Source organism: Strix uralensis, chromosome 10 (genome assembly GCF_047716275.1).
Source record: "Strix uralensis isolate ZFMK-TIS-50842 chromosome 10, bStrUra1, whole genome shotgun sequence".
Classification (NCBI taxonomy): domain Eukaryota; kingdom Metazoa; phylum Chordata; class Aves; order Strigiformes; family Strigidae; genus Strix; species Strix uralensis.
This window is the reverse complement of record NC_133981.1, coordinates 9882084-9908181: the sequence shown is the minus strand read 5'-3', so window position 1 is coordinate 9908181 and position 26098 is coordinate 9882084. Positions and strand designations below refer to the sequence as shown.

At 39.6% G+C, this 26098-nt stretch overlaps 1 protein-coding gene across 3 annotated transcripts in view; it reads right to left on the bottom strand.

Annotated features, from left to right (window-relative positions):
- Positions 1–6037: 6037 nt before the first annotated feature.
- PPP4R2 (protein phosphatase 4 regulatory subunit 2) overlaps positions 6038–26098 on the bottom strand; it is a 33011-nt gene continuing 12950 nt past the window's right edge. For 2 of the 3 annotated variants that reach the window (XM_074879161.1, XM_074879162.1), the window contains 7 exons: positions 18352–18522; positions 12600–12693; positions 11132–11169; positions 10576–10650; positions 10026–10169; positions 9358–9626; positions 6038–8384 (listed from right to left, as the gene is read on the bottom strand). In XM_074879161.1, coding sequence (XP_074735262.1) covers positions 8071–8384; positions 9358–9626; positions 10026–10169; positions 10576–10650; positions 11132–11169; positions 12600–12693; positions 18352–18522 — 1105 coding nt within the window. In that variant the 3' untranslated portion in view covers positions 6038–8070. Of the gene's footprint in view, positions 8385–9357; positions 9627–10025; positions 10170–10575; positions 10651–11131; positions 11170–12599; positions 12694–18351; positions 18523–22291; positions 22390–26098 lie in introns of those variants that run through there. The other variant, XM_074879163.1, reaches the window with a different exon arrangement.

Here is a 26098-nt window from a genome sequence, read left to right as displayed (position 1 = left end):
AAAAATCCGCTCTAAATTGGAAGCTTATCTCCTGAGGGGAGTCAATTTAATTTCTCAGCACTTGAGGGCAGCGATTTTTGACAGGGTTGGTGCAGCAGCCCTGTTCAATGTTGCGTCACATCCCACTAAACTGAAGATTTAAGGTTTTTTCCAGTGTAAATACAGAAAGCTAATTATGACTGGTTTTCCCCCACTTTAATTCATCCCCCCTTTTCACGTCTTCGACCTTCCCACCACCGGCATCTCACAGCGCACCTCAGGCACAGCCCAGGCTGTCCGGAGCGGTGCCCCACTTGCTCCCCGCCGGCCGCTTCGCCCCGGAGGGTACTCTTCTCCTCCTTCTCCTCCTTCTCCTCCTCCTCCTCATCGGAGAAGAGCTGCCCGGCCTCCGGGACGGCCGCCAGCCCGAGGAGCTGCCGTGCCCGCCCCGCCGGCAGCGACCACCCACCGCCCTCAGCCGCCCGCAAAATGGCGGCGCCGCCACCACCCCGCGTTCCCGAGGCGGCGGCGCCCTCTGCCGGCCGCCGGCGGCACCGCGCCGCCTTGCCCGGGCCTGCCGGGGCGCCTGTGAAGGCCGCGGGGCAGGAGCCTCCGAGGCGGGAAGGGAGAGGCCGCCACAGGTCCTCCTCTTCCTCCCTCCTCCTCCTCCTCCCCTCCTGCTGCTGGGCCTGCCGGCAGGGCTGCTCCCCTCGGCCCACCCCTCTCGACTCTCAGAGCGCCATGTTCCCCTCAGAGCGCACCTGCGAGGGCCGGCGGGCTCCTCAGCTCCGCTCCTCTTTGTAACCACATTGCTTGGAGGAAAAAGCGCTGCTTGAAAGTGCAGAGGGTTTGCCAGGCCTTTCTTGGCACTGCTCAGAGGAGTTTTATCCTCACTGTCGGCTGTCACAGACCTCTCTTCTACTTGGCAGACTGAAATTTAGCTGCTGCTGTGTAGCAGAGAGGCTCTGACCTCCCAGGCAGCCGTGCTGCGGTTCTGCCCAGCAGCCGACTCACCAGGGGAACGCAGGTTTCCATTTAGTGGCGTAGCCTGAGGCCCAGCATCTCCAGAGCCTCAAAGTCTCCCTCAGGCTTGCCTGGTGCTCTAAAGGGCGGCTCCACATTGTCCACTCTAGGTTTCTCATTATGGGAACTGGATTGCTCAGAAGTTTTCTCACCCTGCTCACCTACCCAAGGAATCCACGTACTTCTGCCTGCGAGTTGATGTACGTGTGCTCGGTGACCACAATGGCAGTGCAAGCCGTGCTTTGCTGGGTTCACTACCTCTGTACTTGTTACCATAGCGCATCTATCGGTGTTGCTGACTGAGAAGGCTCTGCTTTCTCATCAGCCTTTTTTCTGCAAGATTATAAGACAGGGTTCTAGCAATACAAGAGCCTGTCTTGATTAGATATCAGGAAGAAATTCTTCCCTGTGAGGGTGGTGAGGCACTGGCACAGGTTGCCCAGAGAAGCTGTGGCTGCCCCCTCCCTGGAAGGGTTCAAGGCCAGGTTGGACAGGGCTTTGGGCAACCTGGGCTAGTGGAAGGTGTCTCTGCCCGTGGCAGGGGGTTGGGAACTGCATGATCTTTAAGGTTCCCTCCAACCCAAACCATTCTGTGATACTCTGTATCACTAGCACATTGCAAAGGCAGGTTTCACAAGCATTCATAGAGCTGCTGCAGGACAGCCCCGGGGCATCTGTCTACCTGATTACTACAAGAGACTGCAGTGACAGTGAGAGGTGAATGGTGCTAAAGCTGTCTGAGAACACGAGTGTCACGATGAGGGATGAAGCAGGAGCAGACTTGGGCAACAGGAGCTGAACAGCTGCAGTTTGGAGCTGTTGCCTGCTACAGTTCACATGAACCCCACAAGGACGAGTTCTGTTTCTGTTACACAAATCCCAACACACACACTTCCTCCACAGGTCCTAACACACAGCCTCATGCACTTTTTGAATAAATACAAACTATCAAAGCAAAGGCAGAACTGGATTATCTCAGAGATAAAGGTTGGGCCTTCTGCTTTCATTGGCCCGGTTCAGTGTCCTCATTCCCAACACAGTTTAAGATCAGTTTGAATCCTGCAGGTATCTGCTCTGGGTCCAGTTCTGTTCCAGACTGTTATTAACAAGACAGCACTGTAACATAAAATGTCCCTGAGAGTATAGCCAGAGGACAGTGAAGAGAGAAGCACTTTTAACAACCTTATGAAAGAAGATGAGAGATCAAATATTTAAAAACAAAAAAAAAATTGGAAAGGGTACAAAAGACTGCATGATGTAGCTGGAAGGAGACAAGAGCTGAACAGTACACTTCAAGCAAAATCAAATATACGCCACAGGACATCACAACTCCAAAATCAACTTGGGCAGAAAATGATGTGGAGATTATGGCGGACCACAAATTGAATACAGTCAAATATCACTTTGAGACATATACACAACACAGGGGAGGCATTACTTGTGCTGCTTGGGAGGCCCCAGCTGGCATACTGTGTCCTGGTTTGGATACAGCCATTTGAGGACGAGGGGGACAAATGGGAAACGATCAATGGCTCAGCACAGCACACACGGTCGGGGAGGGTTGGGAGAATGGGGGTTGTTTAGTCTTGTGGGCAGAAAACTGAGGTGGCAGGATAAACTATCAGGGTGTCCACCACACGGGAGAACAGCTAGCAGGATGTCGGTCACCAGGCGTGTTCTTGGTAGCGTGGAAGGGGGGAAGGACAAGAGGAGGAATGGCAGCTTAATTTGCTGCTGAGATGATTTGTCTTAAATATTCGGTGCCACCCTTACTGACCTGTAGTCTGTGCCAGCAGTTGTCTCCCTGCGGGGTCCCTGGGGCCGGGGCCTGTCAGCAGGAGTTTGTCCCCAGAGCCACCGGGCTGAGGCCAGGGGAGCGCTCCGCCCGTGCCCTAGCCTCTCCCCGGGGACCCCCCGCCGCCTCCCCCCTTCTCTCCCCCGGGGAACTCCTCGTTTCCCGCCGCAGGGCCCGCTCCCGGCCCTGCTCCCGCCCCGCGCCGGGGCCGCCTCACGGCGCCCGGACTGAGGGGCCGCTGCCGGCCGCCAGGTGGCGCCGCGCGCTGCCCGCGGGCGGGCGGGACGGGGCGGGCGGGTGTGCGGGCAGAGACGCCCCGGCCCCGGCAGCCGCTTGTTGTATTAATTGCTTGGATAAAGCTGTAAAAACAGCCCCGGTTATTGAGAGAGAGAAGAAGCCGCTGTGGAACGCGTGTGGTGCCGATGTCACAGGCGGGCGGGACGCATTGGGAAGAAGCTGCAGCAACCGGCGGGCGGGAATGGCGGTGTAAGGACCGTACAACACCTCAGGGGTGCCTGTGGTGGCACAGGGGCAGGAGACACACACAGGTATCGGACAACACGAGCCTGAACTGGTGGTGTCCACAGGCTCTCAAAACTCCTCCAATCTTTCCTTGTGGTGACCTGGCGGCCATTACAAATCGGACCACAGAGTAAAAGATGCTGGAAAAAGCCCAGTCCCGAGTAGTTTCTGTCACCACTTACTCAGGGCAAGAATTTCCAAAGGCCAGAAGTAGTTCAAGAACTTTGTCTATAGTTTATTGCAATAAACATGGATGGAGAAAAGCAGCTTCCCCGCGTGAGGGAACGTGAGGACAGAGGATCAACTTACAAATGAAATAATGCAACAGTTTACAGCGAACCTGTGCAGCAGCGTTGGTAAATAATAGTCCAACACTTGGGGAGTGACTTCAGGTGCCTTGTTTACCTTCATTAAAAGATCGTTCAGAACCAAACCATAATTGCCATTTCTATCCGTAAAAACTAGAACACCCTTTTTCAGATAGAAAACACAGGATTATTTTGTAACCTAAAAACTTAAATCTGCAGGAGGTTAGTTGTTGGCATGAATATTTTTTGACAGGCTGTAGAAATCCTCGAAATAAGCGCCTTGTGTCCCAGAACCTGTTCACAAATACAGAAATGAAGACGTAATATGCCATAAACTCATTCCAGCTATCAGCCTGTGGGAGAGGCCCAGCGGCAGAATGATTCCCTGTACAGAAGTATAGAGAGCACAAATGCATCGGTACATGACAGAGCCCATAGACGCACATTTCAGAGCTAACCCCTTTCAGTTAAACCGTGCAGATACTAAAAGAACATTATATCCATAGAGAACTTGCTGGCATGAATGTCCTTGAGGCAAATGAGGATGAAGAGCTAGTTAGGTGACAAAAGGTGGGTCTCTCACTGGTCATGCCAGGGATGTAACTAGGATGCCATTGGTAATCCGTACCTCTTCTGTACTTGTCTAACTGAAAAACACTGACCTCAGACACATTGAGATGCAAATAAACTTTAAACTCTTCCTAGAAATGCACTATATGAATAACAAATGCCAAAGGATTGCAGAAGGGCGTTTTGTACAGTTGTAGTCAATAGAAAGCATTCATTCTAGAAAAAAAAAATCTATTTTTTTTTTAAATTAATCACTGGGTTGCCACTTAACTATTGCAACAGAAAACTTGTGTAACTAAGATTCTATCAGGCTTCAGCTCTGTTTTTTTCCCCCCCACATACAATTGACAAAGAAGCTAAAAATAAAAGCTTGATTCTTTTGTACCAGACCCAGGGCAATCTTGCTGGAGTCATGATGCAGCTTTTCAGTGAACTGCTTGAGTAAAAACCACCACACATACAAAATTTCTCACAGACTGAAGGAGCAGAAAAAATATTTTTCGGCCCACTTCCCGCATCCCCTAGGCTAGGCATAAACTGGAATGCAATTCCAATTTACTTTTCCAGCTAGGAATGCTTCATGATGAAATGTATAAAAAAAGAAAGCGATAGAGACTCAGAGGTGACTTAGCCTTGGAAACCCTCAGAACACCATTTTTATATTAAAAAAAAAAAAAGTTTACTTTGTTCAAACCATCAGTAGATCTAAGAGGATTTAAAGAAGAAATCCAAGTTTATCCTGGACCTGGTTAGCAATACAAAAAGCAGTAATAACCCTTGCCCCCAAACTTGCCGCAGGCTCAGAGCGCTGTGGGCAAGTACACAAACCCAGAGGTGGTGTACAGGGATATGGCTTTCGCTGTTGTGGGTGCTGGTTAGGGGACCAAAGGATGCCTGGCTTTCCTGCAGTCACCCCTGCCCTGGGGAGCCTGGCCACAGCTCCCCCGGCACATAAATTAACCCCGAATTCCAACAACTTCTGCTCTGTTCACTGAATCAACTCAAACTTTTTGGAATTTTTGGGGACATTTTAACTTTAACATACTAGTCTTTCTAACCCCAAATACATGCTCTATGAGAAAGCTGTTTCTATTGCAAGCACTAAAGCAGTCCCTGAAGTTTAAAAATCAAGGCTGACAGAGCATCTTGGATACTTTAAGGAAATTGTATTTTCTGAGATAGAAATTTTTTTAAATATCAAGAGCAGAATTAAGGCGGACCTTTGCCTTGTATTCTGGAAAGGAAGCTCCATTACATTTTCCCTTTATATTCTGGTCCCAGATAACAGGGTTTTTTAATAGCAAATACACCCATGAAAACTGTAAAGCACCTGCTGCCTGGTTTTCTTTCTGGTTTTCCTGGTTTTTTGCCAGAATGCAAGCAGAATTCTATCTGAATGGCTGTATACAGAAACATGCTTTGGGGTGTATGAAATTACAGAATTTAAAGCATCCAGATTTGAAAAATACAAGCTATGAAAATAGATTCAATGCCACACCTCCACGCACACAGAAGAGCAGGTACCTGTGTATCTGGAAGAGTGCAATGCCTCTGACAAAAGAGCTGCTTAGAAATGCAGTTCATTTGTTTTGCTTTTAAATCCACGTTTTTAAAAAAAAGGAATCTTCTCTGATTTAGTAAATGCAATCTTTAAATGTAGGCACATGTTTAGTATTAAGATGCTTACTGTGATGTTAAAGCATGATTTCAATTTTTATTAGCCATTGCAAAAAAAAAAAATTGCAGAGATGTAAACGGATCCATACCTCAAAGTTCTTCTGCCAGTCTTTGCAACAGTGGCACTAGTGCTGCTAAAACAAACATATCGAAAGGTCACAGGTGCTTAAAGAACAAGTTTATTGACAATATCTTCACAAATAAACAGTCTAAAGAAAATTTCAGAAATCTCTAAACTTAAAAATTTTAAAATTTTGTTCTCATTGGCAAAATATTTAAAAAAACCCAAAGTGTAAGATGTCACTATTTTTAAACTTTCCTAATTTCAACATTTTGGTTCAGTCTTTCAATTTTATAATACACATCCAACCCTTAAGCACAATGAAAATGAGTCAAAAGTACAATTTTCCTTGTTGTAAGGGGATCTTGATCAATCCAATTATTTTTTTTGGCAAGCATCTCCCTGAATCCTGTCTGCTTAGAACTTGATAGGTAATGTCAGCAAGAAATTACTTTATAAATATTCCAACTGAGCCAAATTATTCTGGTATTAAACAAAACCTAGATTTCCCCAAAAACAATACAAAGCATACCATGTAGTACTGGAAACTATCAGCATGCATTTTAGAGGTCATTTTTGTACTTCAGGTATGTGAACTTAAAACTGAAGAGGGACAATTCTGATAAAAATGTACTCAGATATTTCATAACATTAATATTTATTGCTTTATATGAATACTGTATTGAAAGCCCAAGCATTCAGTTTACACACAGAAATTATACAATTATATACCGTTTCACAATGGCAGTGAGCACTCATTACAATCTACAAAAGTCTACTTTACAGAAATTTAAAAATTCTAAATATCAAAAAGGTACAGTTGAAGAAACAGGTATAAATTTGGCAGCCAGTAATTGTGACTGGGAGGTTGCAGCTTGCATGTCTTTAAATATGGGAACTGGAAAATATCGAGAGTTTAAAGCAGTAGTTTGTGCTTTGAGCTGGTTTGAAAAAAATGTAACACTGGCTGTCAAAGTAGCATGTTCAAAAATATTTAGTTCACTTCCAAAATGTTATACAAATCATGGCGATTTCTATGCACCCCTAAACCCTTTAGTCATTTAGCTCAGGTCCATAACTATGGTCATATATTAATTCTTCCAATACAGTGGTGTGATCATACCGATGCTGTCTGCATACCTTAGAATAATTTTGAGACTTCTCTACAATATTCACAATGCTCCAAGAAGCACTCAAAAAGGCAAGTACCTGTTCTTTTCTTCCAAGATATTTTCTTATCATATTTTCAAACATTTCTTCTACAAAAGTTTAAGCTAATGTTTTGATTACAACGTTCTCAACATAAAGCACATTTTCTCATAAATTAATGAAATCCTTTCACTCAGGCACCTCAGAAGTATACAAAAATGTTGTAATCTGAACAGTTCTCTTGGAATGTGTTTACTCTGGTGTTTTCAACAATGTTAGTATTTCCAGGGTTTCATATGGGCCAGATTTCATTTGTTTTGTTTTCCAGAGGCAAAACAAAGTGCCTTGAGAGGTGAACTCAGTCTTTTCCTATAGAAAAAGTATTTGCTGTATTTATCTTTTACAGAAACAGAAAAATATACCATTTCCCCCTTAGAACAGTGAGGGTACACATACGTGTGCATGCGTGCATATATATGTGTGTGTGAAATGTAACACATTTTAAACACACAACATAAGGTTTCATAGTATGTATTCAAATAAAAATCTGGAAACCAGCATGAAACCCCATATTTCACATGTCAAATGTTGAAACTGTAACCAAAATATGAAGTAACTGCTATAGCTGTCAGAAAAAGACGAGACAAAAAGCTTTCTTGCTTACATACAACTAGGTGTGGTAATCTCCAAAAAAGTTGTCAAAATTATAATTACCTTCCAGTTTAAAAACTTTTATTCTAAATAAAAAAAACTATACACAAACCACTGATTTGACCAAACGAAAGTTCAGCGGTAAGCAGGACCTGAAGGAGCTGGTATTCACAGTTCTTATCATGTACAACTCTTTCAAGGTTCAATCCATGGAGAAGTTTATTTTACAACCTGCTTCTTTTTGTAAAACTAAAGGTCCACTTTATTACATAAAATTATTTATACAGTGTAAAACCGGAGCCTTATGGAAAATACTGCATCTAAGTGTATTTAAATTAGTCTTGCTCCATAGGTTCATCTGCAACTTCTGTGGCTTCATCACTGTTTTCCATAGGGGTCTCCGATGAAATTTCTGGAGTTTCACTAGCGTAGGCCCCTAACTCTTCAGTTTCACTGCAGTCAGCTCCACTACTGGCAGATCCACTAATTTCACTGTCATCCGAGTGTAAATCCTTCCCTGCTTGAGACTGATCAGACTCCTCCATTTGATTGTTCTCCTCAGAGATCTCTTCATTCACAGTTGAGGATTCAGTGTCTTTTTCTTGATCTTTTCTGTCTGGACCAGCATTTCTGGAAGACATGAAGGACTCTAGAAACAAGAAAAGTACAGTATTACTAAGGCATTTTTAATCATATCTTGATCCTGCTAACTTTCCATTCCCAGCTATGCTGAGCAATACTTGTACAGCACAGCCAAGGACAGGAAAAACTGACAAACCCCAAGTTTATTAGAAGATGTAAAGTATCAGCCAACTTCATCAGGATAGCTCAACTATCCCAATACGCCACAAAATAGAGTCCAATTTTTTTCTATTAAATAGGTAGCTTCACTTAATTAAGCTTCAGTGGATAAAGGCACAGGCTACCAAGTAACTTTTTCTTGCTTCCCCACATTCCTTCACTTGTTGTCAGAAGCAGTCTTTTGGAAACGTTGAAAACAGTAATGTTTCAAGCATACATCCATTATGATCTAGAGTAACATTTTACAAATACATGAGCCACAAAAAATAAATATTTACAGGAAACTTTGGAGAATATGTAAAAAATAGACCAGTCTCTTAATTGCAGCTCTCTCTTTTTAATTAGGTACAGGGCCTGCCTTAGAGTGAGGTAATTTTCAGTGTTCTCAATAGGATCTGGAGAGATGGTTACTCAGCCTCCTCAGTGAAAGAACATAACTTTATATCCATAATTTATTAATAATTAAGACAGTCAAATGTAGATATGACCCATCCCCCTTCCAGAGAAGAGATGAGAACATCTGATGATACCCTAAAGCAGGGATTCTCAAACTCTTGGTGCATCATTACCACCCTCATGTAATTTACTGACTACAAAGATTTTAAGTACCATTTTATAAATTTTTAAATACAGATGTAGGACAAAGAAAAAAAGAAGAAATAAGAGAATTGCTAAATTATGCAAAATTGAAGTATGAACAAGCAGTTCATCTTTATGCAAAACTGGAGACATGCAGCAATCCCAACGGCATTGGCCTCCAGCAAGGGAAATCACAACTCCCTGGAAAACACACAGAGAAAAGACAATAAAATCTGAAATACCTTCCTCCTCTTCCTCTGTACAGTGCTGCCTGGCACAAGTAGCATCTTTTTCTTTATCCTGAGATGTAGAGGATGTTTCTGTCTCTTCCCCCATGCCTAAAGAAACTTCGCTGGAGGCAGTTTGGTTAGGTGCATCTCTGGCTTCCCCTTCCTTGTCAAACTTAAGTCTTTTTACCTCATGTCCTTCTGCTTCTGCAGGATCATCTTCAGAATGCTTATTTTTTACTGGGCTGCTCTGAGCACCTTCTGATTCAGATGCTGGTGATTCACTATAAACAACAAAAGCAGTTGCAGTTTTTATTTAAGAATAACATTCTGTATCTTGTCATACTTTAAAAAAAAAAAAAAAAGTAGCAGCTACTGCAAGTTAAACACTTGAGAGAGAGCAGTAGAACTAACTTCACTTACTACATAACAAAACCCCAAAGCCATCACTCCTTCACCTGTCTGTTGATGAAAACGCAGAGTGGTCAGGCTATTCTGGGGGGTCCAAATTACAGACAGCTCCTACTGTCAGAATCACTGGCAAACGTTTGAAATGCAGATATTCATATTTTAAGACTTAATTATGCATACCTTAGATGGCCATACTCTTTTAAAATATTTTTTAAACATAAGTGAAAAATTTGAGAATATTAAAAACACAAAATACATTACTTCTCACAAACCTGTGTTTTTTATCTTCTGTTTGCTGCAAGCTTGATTCTTTATGTTCTGTGCTGTCTGGCAAACCGTTTGTTGTCATAGGAGTTGACAGAGAAACCTTCGGTCGATTTACTGGTCTGGGAGTTCCAGGACCATTTACATTAGATCTTTAAAAATAATAATAAAAAATTAACCCATCCTTTTAGTAAAGAAATTTGTTCGTAATAGGCAGAGAGCAGCTATAACCTTGTTTTAAAAGGCCACCAAAATGAAACAAAAAAGACCAGGTACTTTGCTACTTTATGTGGAGTAAAAAATTTCTTGCCTACAACATGCAAACTATGATAAAAACTTTAAATAACAACAAAAGAAATTCTGAACAATATGGTTACAAAAAGATCACAACATAGTGTGTATGTTTGTGCCTCCTCTACCCTTCTTCCCCCAGTATTTCATGTCACACCCCATTTTTGAGGCTACTTTTTTGAAATCAGAATAAAGGATCTGCACCAGCTATTTCCAGAACTACCTTGCTTTTATTCAGAAAAAGTTAAATCCCAAAACTAAACTTACCTGTCAGAGTACCCTGGTGAATTTCCTGGGAACATAACACCATTCATCCGATTTAAACTGTTGGAATTATTTTTCCTAACAAAAAAAAAAAGTTATGAATAAAGGAACTTTAAATTACTTTAAGCTTGTTTGCACAGAATTTCCCTCCCCAACCTCAACAGTCCCCCACGGCCAGTTCTTAAGGGGTTCTCTCTCTATACATTATACTAGAGAAACAGGTTAGAATATGAATTTACAGCACAACTGTAAATTGGGGTATCCATTTTTTCCACCACCAGCTATGGTATAAAGTAAGAGCTTAGTGTTGGGGGATAATACTGAACTGTACCATCTATCCAATTCCAAAGCTGTTTGTTCATTTCCAGATTACTACGTGTAACACTTGCTGACCTCTACCACTACTGTTGACATGACTATTGATAACAAAAACTGAACTCTGCACGTCTGCCTGTTCAATACAACTACTGCCAGCAGGAGAGATATATTAGACACACAGGCACACATTCTCCCCTCTACTAACATAAGCTGAAAGTTCCAAGAAAACGATTATACTTACTCTGAAGATGGATATACACAGCTGACAACCATGACATTCTGTAAGCAAGACACAAACAACACATTAAGAGGGCAGAAACAGAAGCTTCAGCTCTTGACAACACCCCAAATCTTAAAGACCTACAGGATTTTGGTAGTATCTGTTAAAGTATCTACAGATAACTGGGTTGAAAGCTACCAACAGATGACAGCTACATAAAAAGTCTCTCTGCTCCCTCTTTACAAGGTCAGGCCACAATTACACTACAAGTCAGTATTTTCATAAGCAGGTTACTGTCATAATGGGACCAGCACATTAAGCTTCAGGCTCAAGTGTTTGTAATTTTTAACTGAAGTAACTCTGGAAAGCAAAGTAATTCCAAAATGTTGAAAACGTCTGAATCGCTGGAGAAATGCTCTATTTGTACGCGAGTCCTGCATTCAGAAGGGTGCAAGCACTATGAGTTTTTTTTGGCACAGACATATTTCAAATGTTAAATTATTTTGGCCCTGCATAAACAAAGAGCAGAAATAATGATTAATTCAGTATGCTTTGTTTAGCCACCTCTCCCTCCTGAATGGCACTGCAAACTAAATCAATTTTAACATCTAGAAACCTAGCTTAACAATTAGGTAAGTTTCTCTCTTCAAATCAATGTTTAGCCCAATTATTCAGGGGGGTTTTATCACAGGGCCACCTAAATTAACCCAGATGAACTTTAATGAGGGTTCTCCATAAAACCTGAGGTGTGCTTTCACAGATATCTTTGTTGGCTAGGACTCTGCTTTGTGAAATCCCTGTCTCACCATTCCTGACCATCTCCTTCCCATTTTAACTTGCAAGAAGACACCTGACTCCATCCACTGTAACTGTGGAAACCACTCCATTTACAAATTAACGTTTCTTCAACCAAGTAGTCTAAGTAGGGACCTCAAGCCACTTTGCCATCAAGAAAATCCTATGTGGAACCACATCCTGAAAGTCCGTTACCTACTTTTGAAAGATCCCACATTCTGACATAAGCTATAAAATACCATTAAATGACAACTGTACGCTTTTACGAAGGCACAGTCCTCTACACAAGAAGATTTAAATACTGAAACAAAAGACACTAGGGGAAAGAAGCCTCCCTTCTCCTTCACCTAGTGTATCTAATCTGAACCCAAATGTGAAAGGAAATGCCTGATTAAAACATATTCAAATTATCTCGGCTGATTATTTGATTATTTCTAGCTAGGACTCAATATACGAAGTTACATCACCCAAACTGCAGTACTGCACAGTGATTACGGCCCTGAGATTTACTTTTATGTCTTATTTTAAACCTACTTGTTTCATACCTTTTAACATCAAAAAACTCATACACTTAGAGTAGCTATTAGCTATAGTATGGCTATGAGCCATAATGAAACCTTTGGGAGTAATTCAGAAGTTATTTAAGTGGTTGTTGTGACTGTTCAGCTGTGTTCTCTCTCAGAAAAATACATACCTTTTCCACACCTCTTAGAAATTTGTCAGTTCCTGTGTAATTCCTCCTAGGATCTGTCAGCAACTCACAGAGTCGCTGAATAGTGAAGGGGATGCTGCAATGAAATAAGATTTATAACAATTTAATTTTATTTTAATGAGCATGACTGTTAGGAAGCAACAATGTTATTGTTTTCTCCCCCTCACTGAGAAGACAGGAAGAAAACAGTACTGAAATTTGTTATTGTTAGAAATATAGGGAAAAATAAGGCCTTGAATTACTACCCTATCTCACACACTGAGGTTACAAAGCACTGCCTTTTGTGCTCACCACCACAACTCAAGCAATTCATTAAAACCATGAAAAGAAAATCAGATCATCAACAGTAGAATAGTTTAAGACTGTATTTATTATTCAAATATATAGAACAGAAAGGGTAAGCAGTTCAAAACAAACGTGAGTCATACACACTAGAGCTAAAAAATTCTCAACTTGTAGTTTATTTCATGTTTTACAAAATGCATTTACAGAAAAAGCATTAAATCTTGGAATTAGTAGAACCATTATACTTAATCTGTTACAAATACTCTATTTTGCCACCACTAGATAGTATATTTATCAAGGAACAGCTCAGTAAAAATAATTAAACTCAAGAGTAATAAATATATAAATCCATACGCATCACATCCATACATTGCTTTCTGACAATTCTGCACTCAATTGCATTCCCACTTCAGCGAGAACCTGACCTTTCAGACAAGCAATACTTCACATACATTTACCAGTTACCTGAGATGTGATACGCTTTCAGTGTCACTTTTTAACAAACTTCTGTGACTTTTGACAAAATAGTAAAATACTTTAAAAGTTATTTCAATAATAAATAATCGTGCATTTTTACAGTTAACTATTTGAAGTTGAAGCCATAAACATTTCAAAAAATCGTCTAAGAAGAATATTTGATACAATATTTAAGAACCATTTCTTGGTTGGGAATATGACTGATACACCAAATCCAGAGCAATATCAATACAGACTTACATACGTGTGTGTGTATACATCCCTACCCTGTAAATTTTTGTAAAAGTTCAACTTTTATGATTTTCTGAAGAACTCAGTACACAATATCTTAAGCCTATTTCATTAGCTAACACAGTATGTATCTCAAGCTTAGCTCATTAGCTAAAAAGCCACATCTTAAAGATGCACAGATCTACCGCTAGCTCAGTGCAAACAGGTCAGCATGGCTATGATGAATCATACTACACAACACTTCACTTGAACCAAAACCAATCAGTAATCGGAAAGAGAGTGACCAAGTATCAACAATTTAATTATGTTTTTCAGAGCTGTCTCTATATTGTGTTACTGAGGAAGTTATAATCCTCAACTGGGAAACAGTAAGGAGGTAGGCTACAGTGCAACCACCCTTAGCCCTAGTTCCAACACAGCTACCTGAAAAAACACAGAAGGTATATCGCACATTTACTATATTAGGTAACACCTTCCCTTGTTATTCACCCCAAATTACACCATACTAACTTATCTTTACTTGACTTCTAAGAACAGAAGGATGGTTGATCTCCATCAAGCAGCTGTGGAGAGTCAGAATACAGTTGATGAAGTATTCAATACATTAAACACTTGCAAAAGGTAATGCTGTAAGACAGTATTTCTAAAACATCTGTTTTGACATGTTATCACTTAAAAGCAAGTAAAATAGCAGAAACTCAGTGTTTTGGCACACAGGCAAAATACATTTCACCTCCCTCTTTTGACCCAGATGTATATCCTCCCCTGTCTCCAGAATCTGCTAAGTACAAACCAGAACAAACCAAGAACAAGTGTTCCTTTTACTTCAGTTTATTACATGAAGGCTCTTAAACTTGACAATGGTTCTGTCATTATTAATTTCCCTAAAGCTTCTTTAGTATCAATCACATAGTGCTGCTCTTCAGTAAGTTTTGGTCAACAAGTAATCTTTCTAACACCCAAATTCTTCATGATGTTCAGCTTCTGCTTAGTGCCCTCTTTTAACAAAACTCCCAACTCTATCTCAGTCACAAAGAATTTACTTGATCAGTTAACTTTTCCACATAGGTACAGTGCTAATTGTATCTGTTGTTTCTCATTGATGGCCATTTTGGTTTGGAGTTGAAAAGTCCATAATTAAAGAGACTTTGTAATTTTTTAATAGACTAGACCAGGAGTTCTCAACCTTTCCTTCACAACGGACCTCCTTAAATACCTTTTGTGGCTGCAGACCAAGACTTAATTCAAGATTTAGAGCACTAGACTGCATCAAATATTTATTTCAATCTTCTCACGAAGGGTCTTCAAATTTGAAGACATATGGAAATAAGTTAATCTGTTAATGCACACACTCTTATTATAATATCTTTATTGCTATGGTTCCATCTGAATTTAAAACAACAGCATCAACACTCTTCTTGCTCAAATGGCCCTTTTTATGGTATTTTAACGTGCTAATTCCAAATTTGATGCCAATTTCTGCATTAAAATTTGATGAAGAGTTTTTATATTTCTTCTCACCTCCCCCCTTGTTTGTCTGTGTTCGGTCACCATATATTTTTGTTTACAGGTCCAGGGCCACCACTTGGAGGAACAGACTTCAGCCCCATTGTGGCCCTAAAGAGGGCTGTTGGATTAAGAAAACGTCTTTAAGAGAAAAACCGCCTAAAGTGGGTCCCACCAACCATACTAGCACCAAATATCCTAGCGCATCAGGGCAGGTGTGAAGGCGGGGACTTGAGTATGAGAGGAGCATTGAGGGGAAAGGGCTGTGGGAAAAGGAGGCACAGTGCTTACCACAGGCCAGACCAAATGTTTCCGGGCTGGATGTTCCCCACTCCTGCTTTAACCCTTCACAGACCCCCTGTGACGATATCGCAGCCCCCCAGGTGTCCGCGGACCACAGGTTGAGAACAACTGGACTAGACTGTCCATTCAAAATCAATTTATTTCACAGAAACAAAACCACAAGGAATTTTAAATTCTTTTTCATCAGCCAAATCTGTAAGACATCCTGGAGAATCACTGCCTGGCTAAGTTGTATTTAGCTGTAGCTAACTGGACACCTGCAGTACCAAGACATGAAGTATTTTGTGAAATCAATACAGGTCTGGCTACTCGGGGAATAAAGCATACTCAATAAAGTGTGCAGCCTGCAACTAACTATAGAAGCAAAAGTTGCCTTCCTATTTCACTCTCAGCTATAAAAGGCTTAAACAAGAGCCAAAACCAGTTAATTTCCCTCAAAAAATCTTCCACAGTAAACTGAACTTCGCTTACTGAGCAGCAGATGGCACCAAGCGTCACACTAAAACCTCCTTTGCATGTAATTTGTTCAACATTCGTGGTTTCAGTTGGCAAAAACCGAAGTTAACTTCATCTCATGAGTTCTTTTCAGTAAAATTATGTTAAAATAGTTTAACAATGTGATTTTAAAATAGAAGTAATTGAAATTTGTGTAAATCTATACATGAACACCAATGTAAAAGTTTGTGAGCAGTGTGAGAACTGATCTTAAATGCTTAGAAATTTAATTAGTTCAGTACATGAGCTGCACGAATAGTCCTAATCTGCCTACTTGAGGTAGCCACTTAAAATTCTAGACAAACACACTCAAAACTGCAATTGTATGGACAGGATTCAAGAGAGATCTCAGAAAATTACTTATAACAGTTACATTAAATTGTAGCAAAAAAATACACATAAATGAAAGTTTGGATAGTGATTATGTCTATTTTATTAATGCTGATGTCTATTTTATTTATGCTGCGAAGACTCCTCTGTCAAAAATCCCCTGTAACTTACCTTGAAACTTTCTGCTTCACTAGCAAAGGATAAAGAAAATGGCAAGACTTTTAAGAAGTTCCTACTCCAAAGCAATTCTAAAGTATAGCATGAGAGTCTCTGCAAGCATACTACACAATGTCAATTAAGATACAGAAAGGATAAACAGCGGGTTTCTGCTTTATTTAAAAAGACACTTCATCTAGAAAGAGCCCAAAACAAAACATCATTCTTAATTCATTAGTCTGACTTTAAAAAAAAAAAGTTTAAAAAAATTAGCTAGTTTTAATGAACTCTTTCCCTCACTCTTTTAAACAAACACTAATAAAAAACATCCTAATAATAAAGTCACATCAAGTAGCTTTCTTGTCCACAATGGTACCCTGAAATGGCATCCACAACTCTAAATAAAGCTGAATATATCCAGTTGCACAAACCAAAACCTGCTGCTGTTATTTTCTGGACACGTCTCTACATGACTCAGTAAATCCTACAACTCCTGCAGCGAGGATATGATTGTGAAAGCTAAATTGACAGTTCTACAATCCTAGATTCTGACACATCTAATGTATTATTTTCTTTAAGGTAACTAATGTATGCAGTTTGCTTCCTCAAAGACTGGGTGGTTCACTTCAAAATATGAGGAAGTTGAGCACTCTTAAGTGTTCCAGCAATAGATCAAAATAGCACGGCCACAGAGTAAGCTCCAGACTTGGTCACCCAGAGGTTTGTTTAGTACACTTTGGAACAACAGACCATAACAGCAGCCCATTCATTAGCTGTCTCCATGCGAGAACATGACAAATTTTGTGGGCAGTGAGGCATTAACAAAAAGCTGGGGGGAGGTGGGAGAGAGACAGACTCAGGCATAAAGGGTAAGTTTGTTTTTAAAGTCCTTCAGTGAAGTAGCCTGGTATAAATATTGGGTAGCTGAGAACAAGCAGGATTTCACATTCTTAGAAGTATCCTACACAAGAGCAATTTGGGAGGCGAAGATAAGATCTGACTTATAAGAGACACTTATACTACAAATAAATTCATTAGTATGGAACAATGACAGTAAACATTATTAACCTAGCATCAAAATATGGTACTACGGACATGTTAGTAGCACCTCCATTCTGAAATGTCAGGGTAACAGGGAGGAAAGCTTTATAGTATGCTCATTTACTGACAAGCTGAGAAAAATGCTGAAAAAGTCTCTTAAGCAAGTATTGAGACCCACAAGCAGGATGACAGCTTATGGTAAGTATGTAATCCAGTTTAGAAACAAGAAAAATACTATATAAACTACTAACAAAGACAACCAAATAAAAGACAAAAAAAAATAAAACCAGGAGCTTTATTTTGAAGGAAAGAAGACTTCCATAATTGTGAAACCAGCAAAGGGTAGATACTTTGATCTAAGACACTGTCAGCAATAGATCAAATACCCCAAGTCTCTCAATTAGTACGTATCACTCAATCTATAAATTTGAATCTGGCACAATTTAACAATGTAAAACCAGGTACACCTTCCTCCTGGTCACACCATGTTTGTCACAGCATTACTTCTTCAAAAGCTACTGAACTGCCACAAAGCAATTAAGAACTGAACACCACAGGACTTCTTTCAATTAGGTATTTCAAAAGATATTGAAAGAAATCTGACTTTACTATTTATTTTACCCGTTAAATGCACATAGTAATACCATGCTTCATGGAAATGTATTACTTAAAAACTAACTACACATTGAAAAAACTGAAGTGACTGACATCACAGGATGTCGTAATTTTCATTCAAAGACAGAGTAAAAGTGAAAGTTCTGAAACGATAATGTATTTCCTTAGTATATATTTGCTTCTGCTCATCTATTTGAGAAAGCAAAATGAACAGTCACAGACAGTACAAACTACTAAGTTAAAAATTAGAAAAATATTTTCGTTATCCTGATTTTAGAGAACAAGTAATACATACCCATTAAATCCAGTGACAATTTTCAGAATTCTTTCTTTCATCTCTTCAAAGGGAATATATTCCACATTTGGATTGGGGGGCCCTCTTGGTTCAGGAGCTGAGGTTCTGAAATCATCCATTACTTTCTCCAGTTTGAAAATAAAATAGCCTTTAAACTGAGACCACTGAACCCTGCATAAAACACAAGAATTAAGACAAATGTAAGTCAGCCCTAAAAGCACAGAAAGACAGCAAAACTTTATGTTTGCAAAACAACATTCATGCTGGTATGCCAATCCTAAAATAAATGAGGCAAGTAATGCAGCATTATTTTTCTTCCTGAATTTAAAGCATGGTAACTATTTAAATAATTACAGTAGAACAATATTACACAAGTCAATTGCCTTTAAGAACAGGGTAGGCCATTTCCTTAAAGAACTAATATCCACTTACAAATCAAACGTAAATGTGAAATATGCATGCATTCGATACAATTTACCAGTGAGCCTACATGTCAGCTAAAGTTTTCATTGAGCTCACAAGAGGGAAAAACAAAGAAAAAAAAAAAGTGTTTCAAGTCTGGAAACCATACAGCAATTGTACACAGCATTATCTGCTTCCGTTACAAAATCTTACTGAAAGGCCTTTTGTAACTGACTGCTCAGTATCCATGCGCCTTAAAAGCATTTAATAGTACTTCTTTTTCTCAGAAAGGCAAATATATTTTGTACTACAGTTGGCACTTGCTGATGAATATCTGAGCAAAACAATTTTGACTCCTGAAAAACGTTCCCACAACAGTAACTAATCTAGTAATTTCCAAATTACCTTCTGCCTTACAACTTAAAGCTTTAGCATTTATAGAATTCTATATATTGACATTTTCAAGAAAACAGATCTCTCACACTGCACACAATGGACAAGGTGGGAAACTGCTGAGAAAGCCCTTCTACACCAGTTGCCCCACACAACAGTCACAGAAGTCATTCTGGACCTCCTCTTGTTAGTGCATTTCTCAGCAGCATAGGGACCAACTTCAAAGCAACGGATTTAGTTCAGTTACTGTGAATTTTACTCTACTCATGCTGATGCAGGAGCTTTCACAGCTACAGCATGGAGATGCTAGTGGAGAAAACGATGAAACAGGGAGAATAACAAACCAGCAATAAACAAAGAGAGAAAATTACCTTTGACATTTATCTATAACATATGCAATCTGGAATGAACAGGCTCAAATCAAACAAGCATAAAATCTGAACCCCTGGACAGCCCTTCAGCTCCTGCTGAAAGAAATACTATTTAGCCAAAGGCTGTATTTCTACATGCTGTCTTTGGTAGCAGTGCTAGCTTAAACAGCCCTGACTATTTTTCAACCCCACCTAACATCAGACCTTCTATCGGGCTGATACAACTATTTGTGCTGTGAATGACACGTGGTGACTCCCCAGCAAAGCAACTGCGTTTGTGTCCTGCATGATACTCTCAAGCCTCAGTACTACCAAATATAAAGCCACAGGCCAATGAAGTCATATTAGCCCACTTTCACCACAAAAACAGTGTCATATTAACTTTGCCTTAATTTTCTCCTTTGTCTCAAAGAAATAATAATGAGATGAAAAGTGAGAAAACTTAACTCAGGTTTATCTACAGAGAGATTCAAACACAAAACCCTCATCTTTTATTAACAAGGGGGAAACACAGGACTTAGTGAACAACAATAAAACCAGAAACAAAAATAGAAAGAAAGAAGAAATAAGGTCCCAAAAGGGAATGGCATGGATAGATTAAACAGCATCATTGAGTCTCACTGGATTATTGCTCCAATTAGCATTATACAGCCAAAGCAGAGTAGTATCATGTTTCCAATGTACAACATTAGACATTACTACTACAAATGTTAAATTAAAAAGCTATCCAACTCTGCAGCGCTACCACGAGACCAAAGCTTTCACAACAAATCACAGATTTTATACATAAGCACATCACAAAACAGACAGAAAAGATCCTGTAAATAACCCCATGCCAGAGTCAGATTAGTCCCTACAGAGCATCCCAAGAGCTTTACTTGCCTTATGAAAGGGGATTCCACTATTATTCTAAACATTGTTTGACAACATCATTTAGATTTTTTTTTTTTTACACTTTAAAACTTGAGCTGTTCTTTGTTTTCATTGTTATTTATTTCTTGCTAAATGGTAACACTTATCTTTCCATAGACTATTAAACCATCAGTGTTGTGTTGCTGAAATAAACCAGCAACATACAAAGTTTCAAATGGCAATCCACCTCCTGAAAGTAGAACCCAGAACTTGTTCTTTATGCTAAAGCTACAGAAAACAAAGTAACATTTTACTCCTATACAGAAGTCTAGAAAACTGTCACTTGATTTAAACCCAAGTATTTTTAATTAGTATTTCTTCAATTAAAAAAAGGCTAAGAACTTACATCTACATACACTGCAATACTGACAGAAGAAGCATCTTTCATCCTGGATTTCAAAACACTTGATAAATGACTGCCAACCAGGTGACACAGTCCAGCTTACAAACAGAAGCAGCAGTTTAAGGATAAACTCATCCCGCAGTCACGAGCCTGACTACAGCTAACCCAGATATAGCAACACCAGCTCTAAATCAACTAAACGAGCTGTTGCTAGAAGCAGTGTAACCACAGTGGCAGGAGCTCAGGACAGGCTTGCTCTTTGGACATTTACTCTGTTTCTCAAGCAGGTTTTTTCAACATCGCAGTGTGAACGTACCGCTTGCTTTTAACCAGTCAGCTTTCATGCTGCTTGTAGTGCAGCCACAGCAGCAGGGAATTCAGCAATCGTAGATGTGACTGCAGTTTGTACCATAAACAACTGCTTCCAAGTCAGAGGTGTCTCGTGCTTCTAGAGCATAATCTCCTGACCTCAGTGTGGTAATGCTGACATTAAAACACGCTCCCATTTAGATGATGGCCCTAAAGCACTTTCAATCTATGCAACCGGTTTCTGATGAACAGTTTTATCCCAGTACCAGTAAGTTACATGGGAACTCCAGCCACTTAACAGGAAATATTTTTTGCACCACAAAAGACTGAGTCAGCTCCAGACACTTCAACCATGTAGGCAAAATTCAGTCCTGCAGTGGCAACACTGTGGATTCCTGGAAGGCAGGAAGAAGGAGGGTTTCTGGAGGCTACAATGCAGGTCACTTGTTTCTTTTAGGCCCGACTCTTCTATCATTACCCTAGGATGAAGAATCTCCAACTTCTGCACACCATCCTTCAGCTACCTCCTTCCTACCTTACCTACCAACCCAGGAAGCAGCTGTCCCTCTTCCCCCCTCTTTCTTACGCACCTACTGATCATTCTGTGTCTGCCAGGCTGCTGGGAAGGGGTCAGAACTACACACTGTTCCTACAGGAGGAAGAAAATACTTCAAAATCAAGGGGAAGCAGTTGTGGAAAGCAGGTTCCTGCTCCTTCTGCTTTCACTCCAAACTGCAATTGCTTCCTTTTCTCTCAAAGCCAGTCCTTGCATCAGCAATAGCAGCATCTACCACCATGTGATCAGACAGCCACAGTACCTCCTAGGCAGCTGCATACTATGCCTCTAGTTTAAGATAACTCTGAACAAGTCCTCAGAAAAGAAACTAATACACAAGGTGGATTAATAAAGGATTTACATAAAAAGAATCTTACTTCAAGCAACCTTGATTATGTGTATTTGTTAAAGAAAGTTATCTTCACTTCTGACAATGTACTGCACAGTTTGAACACTATTTTTAAATTGTTTATAAAAGATTACACTCAAATCAATCTACAAATATCTGGCTGTATATCTGAAAAACAAATTGTTAAAATAACAAACTCACTTCTGACCAAAAAAAATCATTTCTGCAGAAACAGGAAGATTTTCTTCATTTCCATTTACTTCAGTGGAAGTGATCAAAAGTGAGTGTCAAAAGAGGGAAGTTACCTTTCCTGTTTTACCAGTCTATGGAAATGCCATGTACAAGTCGGTATCAGCTGAACTCTTGAAACTCACTTGCATCTCATCCACAGGGAAAACCAATTAGTCCCTAAACGATGGGTAGAACTGTTAGCCAATACAGCACAAAAAATTAAGATCAAAAATGGCATATCCTAATTATCAAACCATTCTATACCTACACCCCTAGAAATTTTAAATTCTCAGCATACACTGAAAGACCAGTCACTTAGAAGGCCAAACAACAGTAGTGCGAAGAGATAAACAAACAGTAAATAGCTGTTTTCAAGACAAGAAAAAAATCTTCCACATGTATCACAGGCTCCCCGACAACAACTCTAGCATCAGGATGCAAGATGTCTATTTTATCTGCTTTGTTACAAAATGGGAGACACTGAAAATGGACAAAGTTTGGTCAGTAACTTCTATAGTTAAATCAAGAGCTGAATGGAAGTGAAATAAAACTCTTCTACAGAGCTTTCTGTACAACCTCATTAAGTTCTATACACTGGAAAAAGAACCTGACAAACTCTTAAAGCTCTGTAAAGAAACCAAATTAAAGAAATTCCATAGAGAAAATACTGTTCGTGCTTTCTTCTGAGCAGGCTTGTTTATAAATACTTGCTCTTCCCACTCCGCATTATACATAATCAGTCTTTTCTAAATGCACACTTATGTCTTCTAAACCACTTTTCCTGTCCACTACGTTAACTTGTGAATTTATACTAGCAACTTTGAGAGTTCTCTTATAGCCACTCAAAGAAAAAATTCCTGTGAGCATTGTATGATCCATAAAAATATCTTCAGAAACAATACTTCAAAAAATTAGTTGATCCTAAAATGTTTTGGTTCAGTGTACTGTCATCCTAGAGAATGACAGCTTTGAAATTATATACATTTTATGTATATCTAAAGCATCTTTCACTACAGTATCTGGGTCATGCTGTATACATATACCTGTACAGATAGTCCCCCTGGGCTAACGAGCCTGTAGTTTTGCAGCAACTCCAAATCATCATAAACTGGCATTTTTTCTTAAAGAGTCCTCTGCTTCCCTCCCACCAGCAGCTCCTGCACCATCCTTCCATTATATCAACCTAAAGGTTTTGCTCCAACATACAGAAAATTAGAGGAAGAAATTGTTTTTATGAAAAAAGCATCTAGCAAGGAAAAAAGTCACCAAAGGCAGTAATGAAAAGGCTGAAAAGAAGCCACCACAGCACACTTCAGAACTATAGCTTGTACAGATACATGTATCACAGCAGAACCACACATCTCAAATTCTCCCAGGACCGATGTAAATGCTGGTAGTTTAATCCAACAACCTTTTTTTTTTTTTTTTTAAAAAAAAAGCACCTTTAATAGTCAAGCAACAGATGAAAGCACAGAAACTAACACAGAATCCAACAGTTCAGTCTTTGTACATTACTTAAGTACATGACACTACGTCCAAGATTTAATATATGCTAATAACTGTGCTTTAAGGAAGGAAAAGATATTTAACACCATGATATTGTACCAGAATGCAGTTCCTGACCTTGCAATTTAACTAAAAATCAGAAACATAACAAACGTGGATGGAAGAGACTTCAGTGTTTGAAGATAGCTGTGTTTTACAGAAGTTAAACAGAAAAGCAGACAGCACCTGACTGAACAGTCAATAATATGAGAAATATAAGCAAGTTTTAAGAATATTGCATATAATTACAGAGGCTGCATTAGAAAAGGCTAAAAAAGAGTGGGGGAAGACATAGGACATGAAATGAGCAAGCAGAGATTAAATAAAATGACAGGCTAAGTAAAAAACCCATCAATAAATAAAAACTAAAAAAAAAAAATAATCACACACACACAAAACCCCAGGATGGGGTCAGAATTACTATGTGAAGACAAAAAAGTTAAGCCCTGCGAAGAAAGACACAAAGGAGTGTAAGGAAACTCTACAGTCAGAACTGTACTACAATAGTGTATGTATTCACTGAAGGTTGATGGGGCAGCAAAAATATCTCCATTGCACATGGAAGGAAGAATTTTAAAACAGATTAATTTAGACAAGGGCCACAACCTAGCATTACGAGAGCGGAAACAAGGAAGAACACAATCCTAAGTAACTCTGTTCTCTAAGAAAAGCAAACTATTTCACACTTGTACTCGAACTACATGATTTTCTGTTAGAACTAATCCATTGCTACAGATTAACCAAAGTTCACCAAGCAACATCAACCAAGTTTGGTAATCCACCAATTCTATTTCATAAACAGCACTCCTCAACAAGGGACAGAGGCCACCTTAGTGACCAGAAAGCAGTTCAAGTAATCTGATGCTATGCTTTGATTTAAAAGAAGAATTACTAGCACAAAGTTGCCTGCAAAGTATAACTGTTTTTCTACTAACATGATTTGCACAGAATTCACCTTTACAAACACTCAGATCAAAAACAAAATTGCATTTTACATGGAAATAATCTAATCCTACCACACCCAGAATGTGCAAAAGACTTCCCCCCATTCCCTTATCTCCTGCTTACTCAAAATGTTTGTACTGATGAAACTGAGAAAGCAGCTTTCTTCCTTACCACACCGGTGGTTGTCAAAGAGGAGAACCCTCTGTCAATCACTTGCACTATCAAGACGTTTTTTTGTCAGAGAATTAACCAGTATTTTCTTCTGACCACTAGACAAGTTTATTTGTGATTCTTTTGCCACTTGGTATATCCACTTTGGGAGACGTTCAATTTTAACAAAAAGAGCAGAAACCCAGAAATGTTTAACAAAGTTGTTTGGGCAATATTTGACAAACATTAAAAACCAAGTAACAGAAATAACAGTGAAAAGCAATTTATCCCTACCTCCTTCATACAGAGTGCTTTCCCTACTATTTCTAAGAAAAACTATCCATGCTGAACAGGCTATATAGTACTTTCTCCTGTATCTAGTACTACACTGGAAAGCTTTGCTACAACACAGTGATCCCCAACATTACTACATGACTTGGACATGAAGTGCAGGTTGGACTGCAAGTCTCCACAAGTGCAGAAAACAACTAGGGTAAGTCACCTATCTCCCTTTTAGCAACTGTATTAAAATATCAGACGTAACACTAAGGTTACATGCTTTAGACAAACTCTACAGGATTTGAAGTTTCAAACTTCAGTAGGACCCATGGAAGGTAAGCAGGACAACGCCTAAAATTAACTAAAGAACAGGAGGAAAAATTCAGAGTGCCTGAAATAAGCCTACCTCCTGAAATGAAGGTACTGCAATTATTTCGTAAATCTTTCTGGAATTGCTTCACAGATTACAGGTTTAATTAAGAAAAACATTATATTGAAGGGATGTTAAGCTTCCAGAGACCTAGCTATGTACTTAAAACATTAGGAGTCCCAGGAGTCCTGGTGGGATGTCTGTCTTCAGATTGCACAGTGTTTAAATTCATTACAAAATTACTTGGTTTAAATTTTAAGAGGATGCCATCTGTTTTGGAGAGATGCTATATACCACAAAGAACATAAAAGGAAAAGGAAAACAAAGTAGATCTACTACTGATTCTGTTCATTGAACAGGCCATAAAAGAAACATCAGAACTTAGTAGAAGTTCCCTCTCAACCCTCCCCCTACTATTAGCTCTCTGACAAGCAGAAATAAAAAAATAAAACGTATAAAATAGTATATTCAGGATGCAAACACTTCATGTTCAGCTAAACTGATTTTAAGGCAAAGTCCTCAGAACACAGAAGGAAAGAACCAGAGGACAATCTCAGAGGGATTCACTTAACAGGTAACAAGAGATAGGAGT